Raw genomic sequence first — 14915 nt, forward strand, 5'->3', positions numbered from 1 at the left:
GGAAGTTTGGGGTCAATCACAGTGAGCTGAGGGAGTGATTCCATAATCTCATGGCCCTGCTTCTAGATTGTTCGTTCTCACCCTCCATGATCCACTTGTCTTCCTACCCACTTTGCCTCATTGGTCTCCTCCCTCCCAGTGCTTGCCACTGCCTCCTCTCAGGAGTCCTCCCAGGTTACTCTTGTACAAGTGCCAACCCTTTCCCATCTGCAAGGCCAACCATCAGGAGGGTCTTTCTTCTCCTGTCGTCCTAATTTATTCTAGAATTGTGCTAATTTTAAAAAATGATATTTAAAAGCCACTCCCAAGAATTGCTTTATTTTCTTCGATAATCTTTGAACTTCTTTTTCTCCACTGTTCACAACTTTGCTGTATTGGCAGGTGCTGTTCACGTCAGCGGAAGAAACGTCCCTTTGAATTCCTTCTCCCCAGAGGCATTCGTGCTCCCTGTCGATGTTGAAAAGGTGAACGTATCTTCTTTTCTCTCTTTAAAACCACCAAGAGTGGTAATCCCTTGGATAATGCTGTTCTGATTTCAATCTGGAAACTTCCCTGGATAAAGCATGGCAGATAAGTTTCCTTTCAGCATCTGATCGGTAGTGTCTGTACTCAGCTGGGAAGTTTCCCATGACTGAAGAATGATGTCTACCATTGGAGCACCACCAGTCTAGGGCTTTATATCACAAGAAAATCGATTCAGGTCATCCCTTGGTTACAGTGGGTTCAATCTTCTGTCTCTGAAAGATAGGGGCTACACTTCATGTGATGACCTATAATAACTTAGTTAAATACATTTATATTTCTATGCATGAAGTCCACTTAAATACATTTTATTGATTTTTCAATCTAATACACCCTTGGTGAAAAATGTTGATTATGCTTGTATTTTAACAGATTTTTTTTTTACAGGAAAATGCCCACTTTTATGTTGCCGATATGATTATATCAATCATGGAGAAAATGAAGTGTGATATTCTGAGTCAGCTGCACGCAGAGAGCTGGAGTACGGGAGAGGCTGGTGGGTCACTTGGGAAAGATCAAGTAGACCCTGAAGTGACCTTTTACACCAACGTGAAGCAGGAATCTGGGTCTTCCACTTCGTCGGACAGTGGCTACGAAGGCGAGTGGGGCACAGCTGAGAAAGCCCTATGCTGCATCCCGCACGCACATCTCCTCTGCAGTGGCCGCCACAGTCCCCGCCGTTTCTGCCATTTGGGCTTGACTGTTGGTCATTATGGTCCAGTTTTTGAAATGATGTGCTTCTCTCTTGGGCTCCATCCTCCTTTTCCTTTTGGCAGAGGCTGACGTCGGCCCTCTTCCTCCATCCTCTGTCACACAGCACTCCCCTGGCTCGCCTTCCACATGCGTGGTCCTCTTTCATTCATCCAATGGGCTGGGGGTCAGCAGGCCACGAGTGTGCCCCTTCGGCCCAGGAGCTGTCCTGCTGGAGCAGAGGCTGAGGAAGGGATGTGGCAGCACAGAGCCAACAGAGGCAGGTGTCCAGCGAGGCAGGTCACGGGGTCGGGGCAGCTCCCTTCACTCTGGGATCCAGGGAGCCTTCCCAGAGTGAAGGGGACCTAAGCTGAGAACTGAGGTTAGTGCTTGCCATTTTCTTCCCAATCCCAAGTGTGGGTCCTGCTTCAGTCCTAGATTCTCTCTCCATAGTCACTGCCTGGGAGATTTTACCCACTGCAGTACCTTTCCATTATTCCCTCTGCATGGACATCTCCTGAATTTGTCCAGCATCTTTCTTCTAAGTGCTCGATTCACATGGCTGGGACCTGTTGAACATGTTTACCTGGTTGGCAGATAACCAACTAACTTAAACATCTCTAAACTAGTCATCTATCACTCCTTCACAACCCCCCTCCTTCAAAAAAAAAAGATTAAAAACTAAAGCTTACTTTTCCTTGGGACCGCCTTTACTTAGCATCTTAATTAGGAACCTTTCAGTAATGAAGGAAGCGCTAACTCCACGTGGTAAAATGTGTATGTAGCCCAGTGCCTGGCACAAAATAGGTGTACGATCAATAGTTATTGAATGTACAACCTTGCTCAAATTTAAAGGAATTTTTTTTTAAAGGACAGCAAGCATCCTCATTGAGCCCAGTGGGGGCCAATACACAATTGACCAGTAGAGAGGCAGCTCCTGCATCTGTCTTTTGGGGGATTTGTGGCTTCTCATCACTTCTCTTCCTGCAGCTGCTTCCTTCTCCTTTTTCTGCAGCTTGACTTCTGCCCACCCCTGCCCCAGGCATCTGGTTTCAGCTCTGCAGTCCCCCGATGGCTCAGCCAGGGTCTCACAGCTCAACCTTGTCTTGCAGGGCCCCAGAAGTGGACCTGATCGGGCCTGCTTTGACTGGGTGTCCACAGCTGCTCAGCCACTGGTGGCTGGGGAGCCCGGGAATGTGACATGGGCCATCATCCCCTCTGAGGCCACCCATGGGGAGAAGAGGCATGTGGGTGGGAAAGAAGGGGTTCATATTTCTGTACACTGTACTCTGCCGTTGACTCTTTCTTCCTCCTTATGCCCGTGCTCCATCCTGTTTCTGGACAGGGAACAGGGTACCATTCATGTGATGTGAAATGTAAGCTGTGCTCCACGATGCTCTGTCTATGTGTGTGGCTCCCCCGCCCCTGAAATACTGAAGGCTCGTGGTGCACACCTGTGTTTCCTTGTGGTTAAGTGTGTTGGTGTCTCAGCCACCTCATGAGATCTTGCATGAATGAGGATTTGTCTTATTTATATTTGCATTCAATATAGTGGCTTGCCTGAAATAGGTATTTTATAAATATTTGTTGGATGGCTGATTGAAAGCTCACATTTAGCTGAGAAAAACTTTTTTTAAATATGAATATGTTAAATGAAATTTTAAAATATTTCTACCACCCAAGTAAAAATATTTCTCTTTTATCAAGTATCTCTCTTGTGAAATTTATGGTCAGAGATGTCACTCCATGAGGTAGGTCAGCTTTCTACAAGTTGCAGGTTGGTCATTAGAGCATCTGAAAAAAAACAAAAAACTAGACAATATTAACATGCACCTCACTCAGGGTGAGCAGCGCTTCCTGGAACTTTATCAGTTAAATGTATTTTTGCTCCCGTACTAGGTTGCAGTGTGGATTGTATGTTGCAGCCCACCCTGATCAAAAGAGTGTGGGAAACATAGAGGTGGGTGAAATTGCCCCCTTTAACCCATGAGGAAACCAAAGCTGAGAAGCTGATTGTCCCCCAGTGAGGATGGAGCAGTGTGGTTTTAAACCCTGGCCAGTCCTCTAGGAAGCTCATTCATGTAACCTCTCTGTCGTCTCCAGGCTACAATCGTTCCTTAAACAACAGTTCATTTCTCTGTGTTTCTCTCCTATGTTTATTCAAGTGGGTACATTTTCATAGTAATAATACATTCATATTAATGTCATTACATCAGTAATATGATCAGATTATATTAACAGTGTTTCCTATCTGGTTTTTCTGTGTTGCTACAGTTTTCGCATTTTTCGATGATATTATTTCCTGAGGTAATAGCATGATTTGCAAAATCAGTTCCCTATTATTTGGCATTTAAGTAGCTTTCAATATCTTCACATTTTAAATGGACTGCAAGTAGCTCCTTTGTGAAGCCAAGGTGTGGGAAGTGCTGGTTCCTTCAGGAGGCTCTAAGGGAGAGTCTGTTCTCTGCATCTCTTGGCTTCTGGTGGTTGCTGGTGATCCTTGATGTTCCGTGGCTTGTAGGCACATCCTGCCAGTCTCTGCCCTCAGCTCCACACCGTGTTCTCTCTGTATATCTCTGTCTGTGTCTGCGTCTCCCTCTTTTTATGACACCAGTCATATTGGATTTAGGGCTCACCCTGATTCAGTGTGACCTCATCCTGACTACATCTGCAATGATTCTATTTCCAAATAAGGTCACATTCACAGGTTCTGGGGGGAACACAGTCAACCCAGCACAATGTTTGTGTCACCTATACCCTTTGCCTCACTGCGAAAAAAAAAAGGACTATTTTTACCCCGCTTTCATTTTGTTAAATTTTGTGTTACGGAAAATTTCAAACTTACATAAAAGTAGGCAGATTGCTCCTCTGACTCCCATATACTCAGCTGTCTGTTTCATTTAATCATGTGAATGTAAGAACAACACAAAAATAGCTCCCTGCGTTTGTTAATTCATGCAGATGAATTTTTAAATTCTTTTAAACTCTTGGCCCTTTCATTCCCCGATTTCAGTTAAGTTGGATGTTGCAGGTTGGGTGGTGGTTCTTTTTCTCCCTGTTGGTGAAACCCCCTTCCTTTCTCTCTCTAGGTTGTGCTGTGTTACAGGTCAGCCCAGTGGCTGAAACATCTACTTCCTATGATGTGATGCAGGAGGACTGCAAAGGTGACTTGGATGAATTCGTTATCGTAGGTAAGATTTGGAAACTCCTCCCCTGTGACTAGGCGCCTCCCTTCCCCGCCACCAACACACACGCCGTCATAGTGGCTTTCAGAGGAGCTCCTCCCAAGATCATGAACCTGATCTAAAAAAATAAGATGTCTTGATATTAATCTCTCATCTCACTTGTAAAATTGAATGTAAAAGCAGATAGTCATTATGGTCTGATATCTGGCCCCTCAATTGTATTTGGTGACATTTTCAGATGGGCACATTTTCAAACCCAGTCCCATCCCATCTTTAATCATTAGCTGGAGTCTCCTAATAGAAACACACACACAAAAAAACGTACAGTATGGAGATACTAAATAATTGGTCCTTTCTCAGATGCAGGGAGCTATCTTTGTATTCTTATAAAATTGACTTTAAGTGAAACAGACTAAAAGACCTCACTACCCTTTCTTTGATTTTCCCACAGAGCTTGGAGAGTTTAGCGACATCACAGAGACCTGTGGATGTTCCTGCGGCTCCTCTAAGAGGTATCTCTCTTCCATGTGCACCTGCACATAGACCCCCAGGCTGTCACCTCTGAGGCGCTGGGAACAATGGGCCTCAGACACCTCAGGCCAGATTCACCTAGTTCCAATAACAGGGTTTACTGCTTAGAAATGACACCATCACCACTAAAGTTCCCACAGTGTTTTTAGGAGATTTAAAACACTTTTGTACACATTCCCATGTAATCCTCAGGGATAAGCTGGGTGGGGTTTTTTTAAACCTCATTTTATGGATATAGAAACTGAGGTTCAGACAGGATGCGCCTTAGGGCACCGTGCTGTTAAATAGCAGGGGTGGGACTTGAACTCAGGTCTTCTGACCCTGGTGCTCATTCCACCACCCTTCCCCGCCTTGGTGCCCTCAATAGACACAAGCTGCTCTGTGGAGCCTGTGGAATTGTGTTGCTTAACAGAACTGTTGGGGGGTGGTTGATGCAATCTCTTGTGTGATGCCCCTTCCACCCCGGTTTTTGGAGAGGGAGGGATAGCCAAAAACCAGAAGCAGAAGACCCTTAACACACGTCTCATAAATATAGTTTTCCATTCTTTGCGTCTCTTATATTTCAGTGTTGTTTATGAGCCAAACTTCAATTCTGCTGAGCTACTCGCCAAAGAGCTCTACGGAGAATTCCGGAAGTGCTGGGTGTCCTCAGGAGTTAACCATCCGCTGGCAGGCTCCCTGAATCCGGCCGGCTCAGTAGTAAGTATCAGCCCGAGTTGACCTGGAATTGAAAGTTGCTGAATTCCCATTTTGCCAGCTGTTCACATCAGACATCCGTGTGTTTCCTTGTGTGGTCGCTGGGTATCAGGGAGACGGGAAATGAAGGATGTGGCTCGTGTCTATGGAGTGTTTGTGATGCACCAGGAACCATGCTCAACAATTCACTTTCAGTCCTCAGAAGTCTGCTGTTAGGTAGATGCTGCTGTTATTTTAATTTTAAAGCGTTAGTTCCAGACCCTCAGCAGGGCTGGTCAGTAGTAAGGGCAGGAGTCAAGCCCCAGGTTGCCTCATTTGAAAATCCAGGCAGGTTCCCTTGCTGTGCAGGCAGCCCAGCAGGGGCAGAGGGCTGTGTGGCAGAGGCTGAAATCGGGGCTGGTGAAAAGCACTCTGCAAGTGCAGGGAGGCAGTGTTTCATTTCATCAGGGGAACTTGGAAAGGCTGACTGCAGAGCTCAGAACTTGAGCTAAGTGTCAGGCCAGGCAGAACTGCAGCGGGTAGGGACGCGTGAAAGGGCGTTCTTGGCAAAGGACAGCTGGAGTCAAAGCGACAGGAGGTGCGTGGTGTGGTTCTTGAGCGGAGTGATTTGCTGTGGTTGGATAAGGAGTGTTTGTGTGTATCTGTGTGTCAGGTGGGGAGGGTGTTAATCTTAATCTTCCCGGGGAAATGAGGTTCAAAAGCAGCCAAACTGTAGAGGACGTAGATGCTTATTTGCAGAGTTTGGATTTTAAATGCTAATAAAGAAGTTTAATGGTTTGGAGGGGAGCTTCTGCACGTGTCTAAGCAGGGCAGTGTCTGAAGAGGGCTGTTTCTGGGGAAGTCTGCCTGTAACAGGGGATTCTGATGGGCAGCATTGTCAGCCTAGGCCGGGTGAGGCTTCCGCTGTGTGTAGAAGCATCCCAGGTCACACTGACCTCCTCATGGTAATCTGAAGCCTGGAAACAAATGAACTAACGAAAAATACTAAGCAAAGTGATCTCAGCTGGGTGGTGTTTTAAGCAATTCTGCAGATGGCTTTAGATACCAGGAGAGTGCTTGCTGTTTCCTTTTTTTCAGCTGAAAGTAGTTTTCGATTTTCAAGGTAAATTTTAGTGGTGGAAACACACTGGAAGCTTCTTTCTTATTTCAGTTCCTGAATCAGCTTGCTTGAGTTGCTCCTAAATCCTCCTCTGTGTTATTTATGCAGGTTGTGGATGAAGAGCATCTTGGGAAAGACTTTGAATCCAGCATGGATATACTGGAGGAAATTAAACTGAAGTCGAGGATCAGAGGGACTGAAGACTGGGCGCCCCCAAGGTTTCAAATCATATTTAATGTTCATCCACCACTCAAGTAAGTCGGGGTTGCTGCTTGAGCTCCAATCCAGTTAAAACCAGTTGTGATAGATCCCACCTTTTTGTGGAAATAGGTGAAGGCAAAAAATAATGCACCGAGGGGCAAAAGAACATTTGTTTTAGGAAAAGGAAAGTTGGGCATATTTTTCTGAATTAGCTTTCTTGGCATCTCTTTTATCACAGGCTTTGGGCCTCTGTAAGTTATGACAAGTTGAAAATTTAGCTATGTATCCTTAATTATGAACATTATATAACGTTACATAACAATTGAAAATTAAATAGGCTTATCTTAAGCAGCTAAAGTTGAACCTAAAAAATTACATACAGTAATTTTAGAAGACCAGACTGCTCTATTTTCCAATGCAAGGTGAACTAAAAGTCAATGAATAAAATTTTTTAAAAGGAAAACTCTAATCTTGAAGAAAGCTCCTATAGTTAAGAAATGTAACAGAATACAAATAAAAATATGTTTTAAAAATTTTTAAGGGGGGAGATATTTATTTATTTATTTTTTATTATTAATAAATAAATTAGGTATTTATTTATTCATTTATTCATGTATTTATTTATTTAATGGAGGTACTGGGGATTGAACCCAGGACCTCATGCATGGTAAGCATGCACTCTATCACTGAGCTATGCCCTCCCCCTAGTAAAAATATCTTTGTTTTCTAAGAATTAACAAAATCCTAAAAGACAAAACAACTAAGATGGTGCAAAAAAGGGAAATAAATGTATTACATGTTATATATAAATCTTTTAAATGTATATAAATATATCATAAATTAAATATAAATGTAGTTATATAAAATATAAATCTATGTTATATATATGAAATATATTAAATGTAAATAAATATATATAAATAAATATATTATAAATTATATAAATGTATAAATTCTATTAAAATATATAGGTATATAATATATAATAATATAATATAATATATATAATAATTTAAAGTAGTAGTTTAATTTATTTCTTCTGAGAGTATATGACATTGTAGACAAAGGAACATTTTAACCAAATACAATTTTCCGTTCCTCTTGGTTGATATTTAATTCGATGTGCAGACTGCAGAGTTATGGAGGGACTGGGGAGGGGTATTGCCTGTGCCCCTTGGAAGTGCCTTGCAGACTGGCTTCCCTTTCATTCTTTCCTTTTGAGGGAGCGCCACGGAGGTCTCTGGGGCTGCTTGGGCAGAAGAGCCCAGTCTCCAGGCCTTGTAGCAGGTCACCTTCCTCAATATGGGGTGTCATTCCTCTAGGATTTCCTGGGTCCTCTCTAAGGCACATGGCTAGGGTTCCACATTTTTTTACCTTGGCTATTTTTGCTGACCCTAAACTGTCATTAAATTTTACAATGTTCTCCATATTTCCAAATCACATGGGAAATCATGGCACTAATAATTCAACAGAAAGCACTTCCATAGACTCTCACCAGAAATTTTTTTTTTGCTATCATCCTTTCTTTCTATATTTTTTGAAACTTTTTTTTCATTTTTCAGTTTTATTAGATTCACCAGAAATGTTTGATAGCGTTGTCATGTATTACCTCTCATTCATCTAAATTCCTTTGAATCTATTTGTAAACTTCCCAAGTATGTCATCTCTTGGTGTCTTGTCCCTTGCACCTTCTCCCACACGTTACGTGCGTCTGGTTCTCTCTGGAGAGAACCCTGTGGGTGCCCCGCGAGAAGTCTGCAAAGACCCCCTTGGTGGAATAGTTACTTGAGATCCTGACTTCAGCCCTCATGGTAGCAGGGGCTTTTAAAAGGCCTGGAGATGCCAACTAGAAAAAACTGTGGAATAATTCTGTTTCTTTCCCAAATGGAAAATGACAGAATTAAGGTCCCAAAGCCAAGAAAAGTATCATGAGCTCAGTTTCTTTTCCAACCGGTGAAAAATGCTCCCTTGGCCTTTTCTGAAATGTAGCTCTTCTCATTCTCTGCCCTCAGGAGGGACCTCGTGGTAGCAGCCCAGAACTTCCTCTGCGCCGGCTGCGGAACTCCGATAGAACCTAGTAAGTACGGACAGTGGGTGGCCTGCGTACTGCGCGATGATGAGAGTAACTGAGTTGGGCGGTGCACAGTTTTTGTGAGAAATGCCTTGGATGAGACGTTGTCACAGGCACTTCGTGACATGGCCCTCTCGTGCGTGAAGAGGCCACCGTGACCTCCAAGGCTGGGTGACCACCCGTTACCTCCCGGGCTCTTATCTCCTAGTTCTCTCTACCTTGGGCACTTTGCTCCAGCCACATGGCCTCGCTGCTGGTCCTTGAAGGTGGCAGGCTCACTCCTGACTTTGCATTTGTGGTTTGCGCTCCCTGGGATGCCCTCCCCCGATGTCCCCTGGCTGCTTCCCTTCCTGCCTCCCCATCTTCACTTGGAGCCCTTCCTTGGTCTCCCTGCTGAAACTGTCCGTCCACCTCGCCACCTTCCTGGCCACAGACACACGTGTGCACATTAAATTCCCCTGCCTTCTTACTGTTTATTCTAGTGCTTATCTTCCTAAAACACTCTCTCCTGTTTTACTGATTTTTCTCGTTATTGCCCGTCTCCCTCGCTAGATTCTCGGTTCTCTGAGGACAGATTATGTGGTCTGTTTAACTCATTGCTTTGTCTCCTGCTCTTACAAGAGCTCCTGGCACACAGTTGGGACTCAAAAGATGTTTGCTGAATGATCGAATAACTTACCAGGAGCTCGCCAGACTCCTCTGGGAGGGTTTCAGGGAGTGGTCCGAGGGCCTAGAAAATCAGGTCTCACCCATCAGAAAAGCGAGTTGCCCTCTTGAGATTGGGACTCACTTGTTCTGCTATGAGGGTGTCCACCGGTCTGACTGGTGGAAGGCTGCGAAGAGGAGCTTTGCTGGAAAGGGTTCCCTTGGCATTCTTGGAAGGAAAAAGACTTTGGGCATCTCCACCTCAATAAATAAAAATAGCAGAAATCCATCTGAACTTCCTTCTCCCATGTTGACTGATGGCCCCTGCCGGGCATCCCAGTTGGAACTGATTTTCTTTGAGTGACTCATCTTCCCAGCTAGGCTAGTCGGAGCCATGTGTCTGGTTAACCACTGTATCCTGGTGCCTCAGTCAATACTGAACGCATGAATCAGAAACTATGAACTCATGACTGTGACTCCAAAAGCTTTTAAAGTACTTCTTGGAGTTTGTTCAAATGTGGAGACATATGCCTGCCCTGTTGATACTAGGATGGTCCCTTCTCTCATGGAGCTTGCTGACAGGAAGTTACCAGTCAAGTGAATAACAGGGTGATGCCTGCAATGAAAGAGAAAGTCAAGAGTGCTGTGGGGTTTACAGCCAGGGAACTTCATCTGGGTTTAGGGGGCCTGGGAGTGAAAGGCTTCAAAAGGAAGTGATTGTCCCCCGAGGAGTGTGTGGGGGAGGGGAGTCACCATAGGCAAAGGGCCCAAGGCGATTGCAGAGAAGTCCTGTGTGACTGGAGGGTGAGAATAAGAGGCGAAAACACGCTGCAGAGGTAGGCAGAGTACACGGGCTGACGCATTATCACCCACGTGAACGATTTTGGACTTTTCCTGTGAACTTCCTGTAGTTCTTAGGATGGTTTTAACTCTTCATTTTGAGGTAGCTTCTAAGCTTGTGACAGTCTGAGGCAAAGCCAAGTATTTCACTCATGTAATATGCATGTCTTTGTTACTAAGATTGAGTGTTTTTCACATCTCTATACTGGTTATTTGTGCCTCATCTTTCCATGTATTCCCATCCTTTGTGCATTTTTTTCCCTCACTGATTTATCCAGGAACTCTTTTGGCGCTGCTTCCTAACCATGTGCATGGAGTGCGTTATCGTTTACAAAGCACTCTTCATCTGTGTGATATCACAGAATCCAGCTCTGAGTTGTTTTGTGTGGCCTCAGGACAGTCAGCCTGAGGAGATTCCGGCTAGTAAGAGGCTTCCTGCCAGTGAGAGGCGGGTCGGGACTCCCGTCACATCTCCAGAGCCTGAATCTCATGGTCTTTTGGCCACACCGCTGTTTACAGCGCCCATCTTCTGAAGCCAGGAGTGTTTGGCGAGGGGTTTCTCTTTTCCAACATCTGTTCCAGGAAAGCAGAGCTCACGCACGGCCGTGATTTTGGTCCCTGCCAGATCTTCCCCAGCATGGCTTCCTCAGCAGGAAAAGAGCAGCCTGAGTCCTGACCTTGGTGGGAGTCGGGGGGCAGGCGGGGGCGGGTTTCCAGCGTCCGGGGAGCGATGCTCAGCCTCCCGCGTGCCCCGCAGGGTTTGTGAAGCGGCTCCGGTACTGCGAATACCTGGGCAGGTACTTCTGTGACTGCTGCCACTCGTACGAGGAGTCCTGCCTCCCTGCCCGGGTCCTCAGGCTGTGGGACTTCAGGAAATGCTATGTCAGCAACTTCTCCAAACGGCTGCTGGACGGCATCTGGCACCAGCCCATTTTCAATCTGCGGAACAGCAGCCACAGCCTCTATACGAAGGCCAAGGAGCTGGACAGAGTGAGGGTGAGCAGCTGCCTTTTTGGGGAAAGGGAGGCCAGCCGCTCAGAGGGTCCTGTAAATGGGCATCTCCCCTGGCTCAGGGATCCAGACAGACCCTCTGAGGGGCGGGTTTACCCTCCAGTGCATGGAGCTTATGCTGCAGAGGCCCTCGCCTGCTTGGGCCCCATACTGAATCTTACATGTATGCCTAGCTGTCCTTTATACATAGCTTTTGAATTTTATTATCTTTTAAATAGATGTTGTATATGTTTAAAGTGTGCAGTGTGGCCATTTGGTGTTATACATACTAACAGTGAAATGATTGCTAGCCAAGCTAGTTAACATACCCACCTCCTCCCGCAGTTACCTTGTGCGTATGTGTGGTGACAACTGAAATTTACTCTCAGCGAATTTCCGGTGTTTAATAGTCTCGGAAATTACAGTCGTCATGCTGTCCATTCCATCTCTAGACCTGGTCACCCTGCATGACCACAGCTGTGCGCCCTCGACCAACATCTCCCCCTGCCCCCTACCCCCAGCCCCAGGAGCCACCCTTCCACTCTCTGCTTTTACATACTCGACTCTTCTAGATTCCACATGTGAGATATGCAGTTTTGGTCTTTCTGCGTCTGGCTTATCTCACTTAGCACGATGTCCTCCAGGTTCATCCATGTTGTCTCAGATCGCAGCATCTCCTTCTTTTACACATAGTTTGGTGTTTTTCTTAAAGACGCCCCCCCCCCTTATGTAAGCGTCAGGCTCCCCAAAAACCTGAGTCCTGCCTGGGCCCTCAGTAGCTCTCTGGACTCAGTCATGAGCCCCTGCTCTGCAGACTGTTTATTCCAAAGGCTTACTGTATAGAGTTGTAGCATTTCGAGGTTAGAAATAACACTTAGTTTTGACTTCGACATTGCCAGTGTTGTTTATCACATTTACCTTCCCCCGTTTGGTTTCTCACGTTAGGAACTCCAGGAGCAGCTATTCCATGTCAAGAAGCTGTTGAAGACCTGCAGGTTTGCTGAAAGGTACTACTGCTGGGGCTGGGGCGGCGTGGGCCTGTGAAGTGGAGGCTTGATAACCTCCACATATTTGCTAATCCTCTGCACCTCCTGGTCCAGCTCCTCCAGCCTCTGAGCTCAGCAGTTACCTCTTGTCTCTCCTTAGGAATGCAGACCCTCTCTTTAATGTTGCTAAACCTTCTACCTCACTAGCAGTGAATTTAATATATTAAGGAGACTGGGCCAGTACAAGGATGAAACAACTCTAGCCAGTGGCTATTATTATTATTATTATTATTATTATTATTATTATTATTATTATTATTATTATTTTAAATTGTGGTCAAGTACACATAACATAAAATTTACCATCCTAACCCTTTTTAATGTGTACAGTTAAGGGGTTAAGTACATTCACACTGTGGTACAACCATCATCACCCTCCATCCACAGAACCCTTTTCATCTTATAAAACTGAAACTCTGTACCCATTAAACAACTCCCCAGTCTCCCTTCCCCCAGCATGTGGGAACCACCATTCTATTTACTGTCTCTGTGATTTTGACTATTCTAAGTACCTCATATGAGTGGAATCACACAGTACTTGTTTAGTGACTGACTTATTTCACGTAGCATAATGTTTTCTGGCTTCACCCACGTTGTAGCCTGTGTTAGGATCTCCTTCCTTTTTAAGGCTGAATGAGATTCCATTGTGTGGATATTCCACCTTTTATCCATCCATCCATCCATCTTGGGTTGCTTTCTTTTGGTTATTGTGACTAGTGCTGCTATGCTCATGGGGGAACTAATGGCCTTTTAAAACCCCTCATTTAGTGGTGTTTCAGACTTTTATTGGCTGTATAATATTCTATACTATGATGTGGTAATGAGTATTGTCCCATTACTGAACATTTAATAGGTTTTTAATATCTTTTGTTATTACAAAAATAAAAACCCCACTAGGCTTTAGCTGAATCTCTAACCACATACATAGGTATATCCTTACAATGAACTTCTGCAGCCGTAAAGGTCAGGCATGAATTCATTGACAGAGATAGAGATTTTTAAGTGGAAGAAAAGTAGATTACTCAAGGAGTTAAGATTTTTGTTATAAGAGTTGGGATCATAGATTTTTAAAATTTTTTGTTCTGTTTTAAAGCTTCGTTTCTGATCTTTGTTTAATGATGCTGCATTGCTTTTGAATTACTTTTCTTGGGAGGAGCTTGTCTTCTGTAGTCATTTGACCTTGAGCTCCATCTCAACCTGGGCCTTGGCGTAAAAGGTGAATTTCTTCTCAGGACCTTAGTTTTCTCCATAACATGTAACAATATCTCCAATTCTTACCGTCTACGAAAATTTCTTAAATCTCCATTCGGTGTGTCAGATAAAAAAATCAACAGAACACATGTTAAGGAGGAGTCTAGGGAGAAAGTCAGCACTAAGAGATCATTGCCAGAGTGTGTGTCAGTCACAGTGCACGTGCCCTGAGGGTGCTCGGGAGGCATCACATAGTTCATAAGGGATGAGGTGGGGAAGTGAGCAGACGAGGCTTCCTGGAGAGCCAGTCAGAGCCGAGCCCAGGGGTCAGGGCTCCTTCAGCAGAGGGGAAGCAGTGTGAGCCAGAATTAAACGTGGTTTGGCATCACTGGAATGTAAAGGCCAGTGCAGACAGTGGCTGGCTTGGGAATGCAGTCCCAAGCGGGGATGCCGCTAATGGATTTAGGGAATTCGGGAGGCAATCAGGAAGGCTTAGGGAAGATTACATTCAGTTTTGAATGCCCTTGGGACATCCAAGTGCTGTGACCAGCCTGCAGTTGAATGCCTGAGTCTTAATCTCAGTGCTGGACCCGACCCGTGGATTTGGGAGTCATAGTAACTCTCCTGAGACATCAGTCAGTGACACTGATGGGCTTGAAATTTAGCTGGAATGAATAAGGTGGTAATTTTTATCTCAGTACCCATTTTTAGGACTTGAAAACAAATTTTCAGTTTCCTTTTGCTCACTGTGTGTGCGTGGACAGGCTGCAAGAAACACTTCTCTCTCCTCGTTCAGCTTTCTGAAATCAGCATTTTTGGAACTTTAACTTCCTGGATTCCAAGCAAACTTGCAAAATGCAAAGTGGGGAGTAAGGTTAACTTGTTCCTGGGGCTATTTTTTTTTTTAATTGAGTTAAAAATTTAAGTGTGAGTGCCTGGAAAAGGCATCCCCCTTCTTCTGACCTGGCCTGTGTAGGTGGGCTTTTGACTTCCTCTTTGTTTTTTCTCGGGCAGTGCGTTACAGGAGTTTGAGCAGGTGCCTGGACATTTGACTGATGAACTCCACCTGTTCTCCCTGGAGGACCTGGTCAGGGTCAAGAAAGGGCTGCTGGCGCCCTTGCTCAAGGACATCCTGAAAGTTTCCCTTGCGCACGTGGCTGGCTGTGAGGTGAGGTTTGCCTGCCAGGGCGGGGCATCCCTGAGCAGTC

General features: G+C 45.0%; 1 protein-coding gene and 1 non-coding gene across 5 annotated transcripts in view; one reads left to right on the plus strand and one right to left on the minus strand.

Annotated features, from left to right (window-relative positions):
• RUBCNL (rubicon like autophagy enhancer) overlaps positions 1 to 14915 on the plus strand; it is a 34831-nt gene that overhangs the window by 14067 nt on the left and 5849 nt on the right. For all 4 annotated transcript variants that reach the window (XM_010951394.3, XM_045514030.2, XM_045514028.2 and 1 more), the window contains exons 3-12: positions 382 to 464; positions 910 to 1120; positions 4302 to 4403; positions 4849 to 4909; positions 5495 to 5627; positions 6832 to 6977; positions 8937 to 9001; positions 11238 to 11476; positions 12416 to 12477; positions 14722 to 14875. In XM_010951394.3, coding sequence (XP_010949696.2) covers positions 382 to 464; positions 910 to 1120; positions 4302 to 4403; positions 4849 to 4909; positions 5495 to 5627; positions 6832 to 6977; positions 8937 to 9001; positions 11238 to 11476; positions 12416 to 12477; positions 14722 to 14875 — 1256 coding nt within the window. The remainder of the gene's footprint in view (positions 1 to 381; positions 465 to 909; positions 1121 to 4301; positions 4404 to 4848; positions 4910 to 5494; positions 5628 to 6831; positions 6978 to 8936; positions 9002 to 11237; positions 11477 to 12415; positions 12478 to 14721; positions 14876 to 14915) is intronic.
• Positions 7554 to 7626, minus strand: TRNAG-ACC (transfer RNA glycine (anticodon ACC)). Its single transcript has one exon. It is a non-coding gene; the product is annotated as a tRNA-Gly (tRNA).

Source organism: Camelus bactrianus, chromosome 14 (genome assembly GCF_048773025.1).
Source record: "Camelus bactrianus isolate YW-2024 breed Bactrian camel chromosome 14, ASM4877302v1, whole genome shotgun sequence".
Lineage (NCBI taxonomy): Eukaryota > Metazoa > Chordata > Mammalia > Artiodactyla > Camelidae > Camelus > Camelus bactrianus.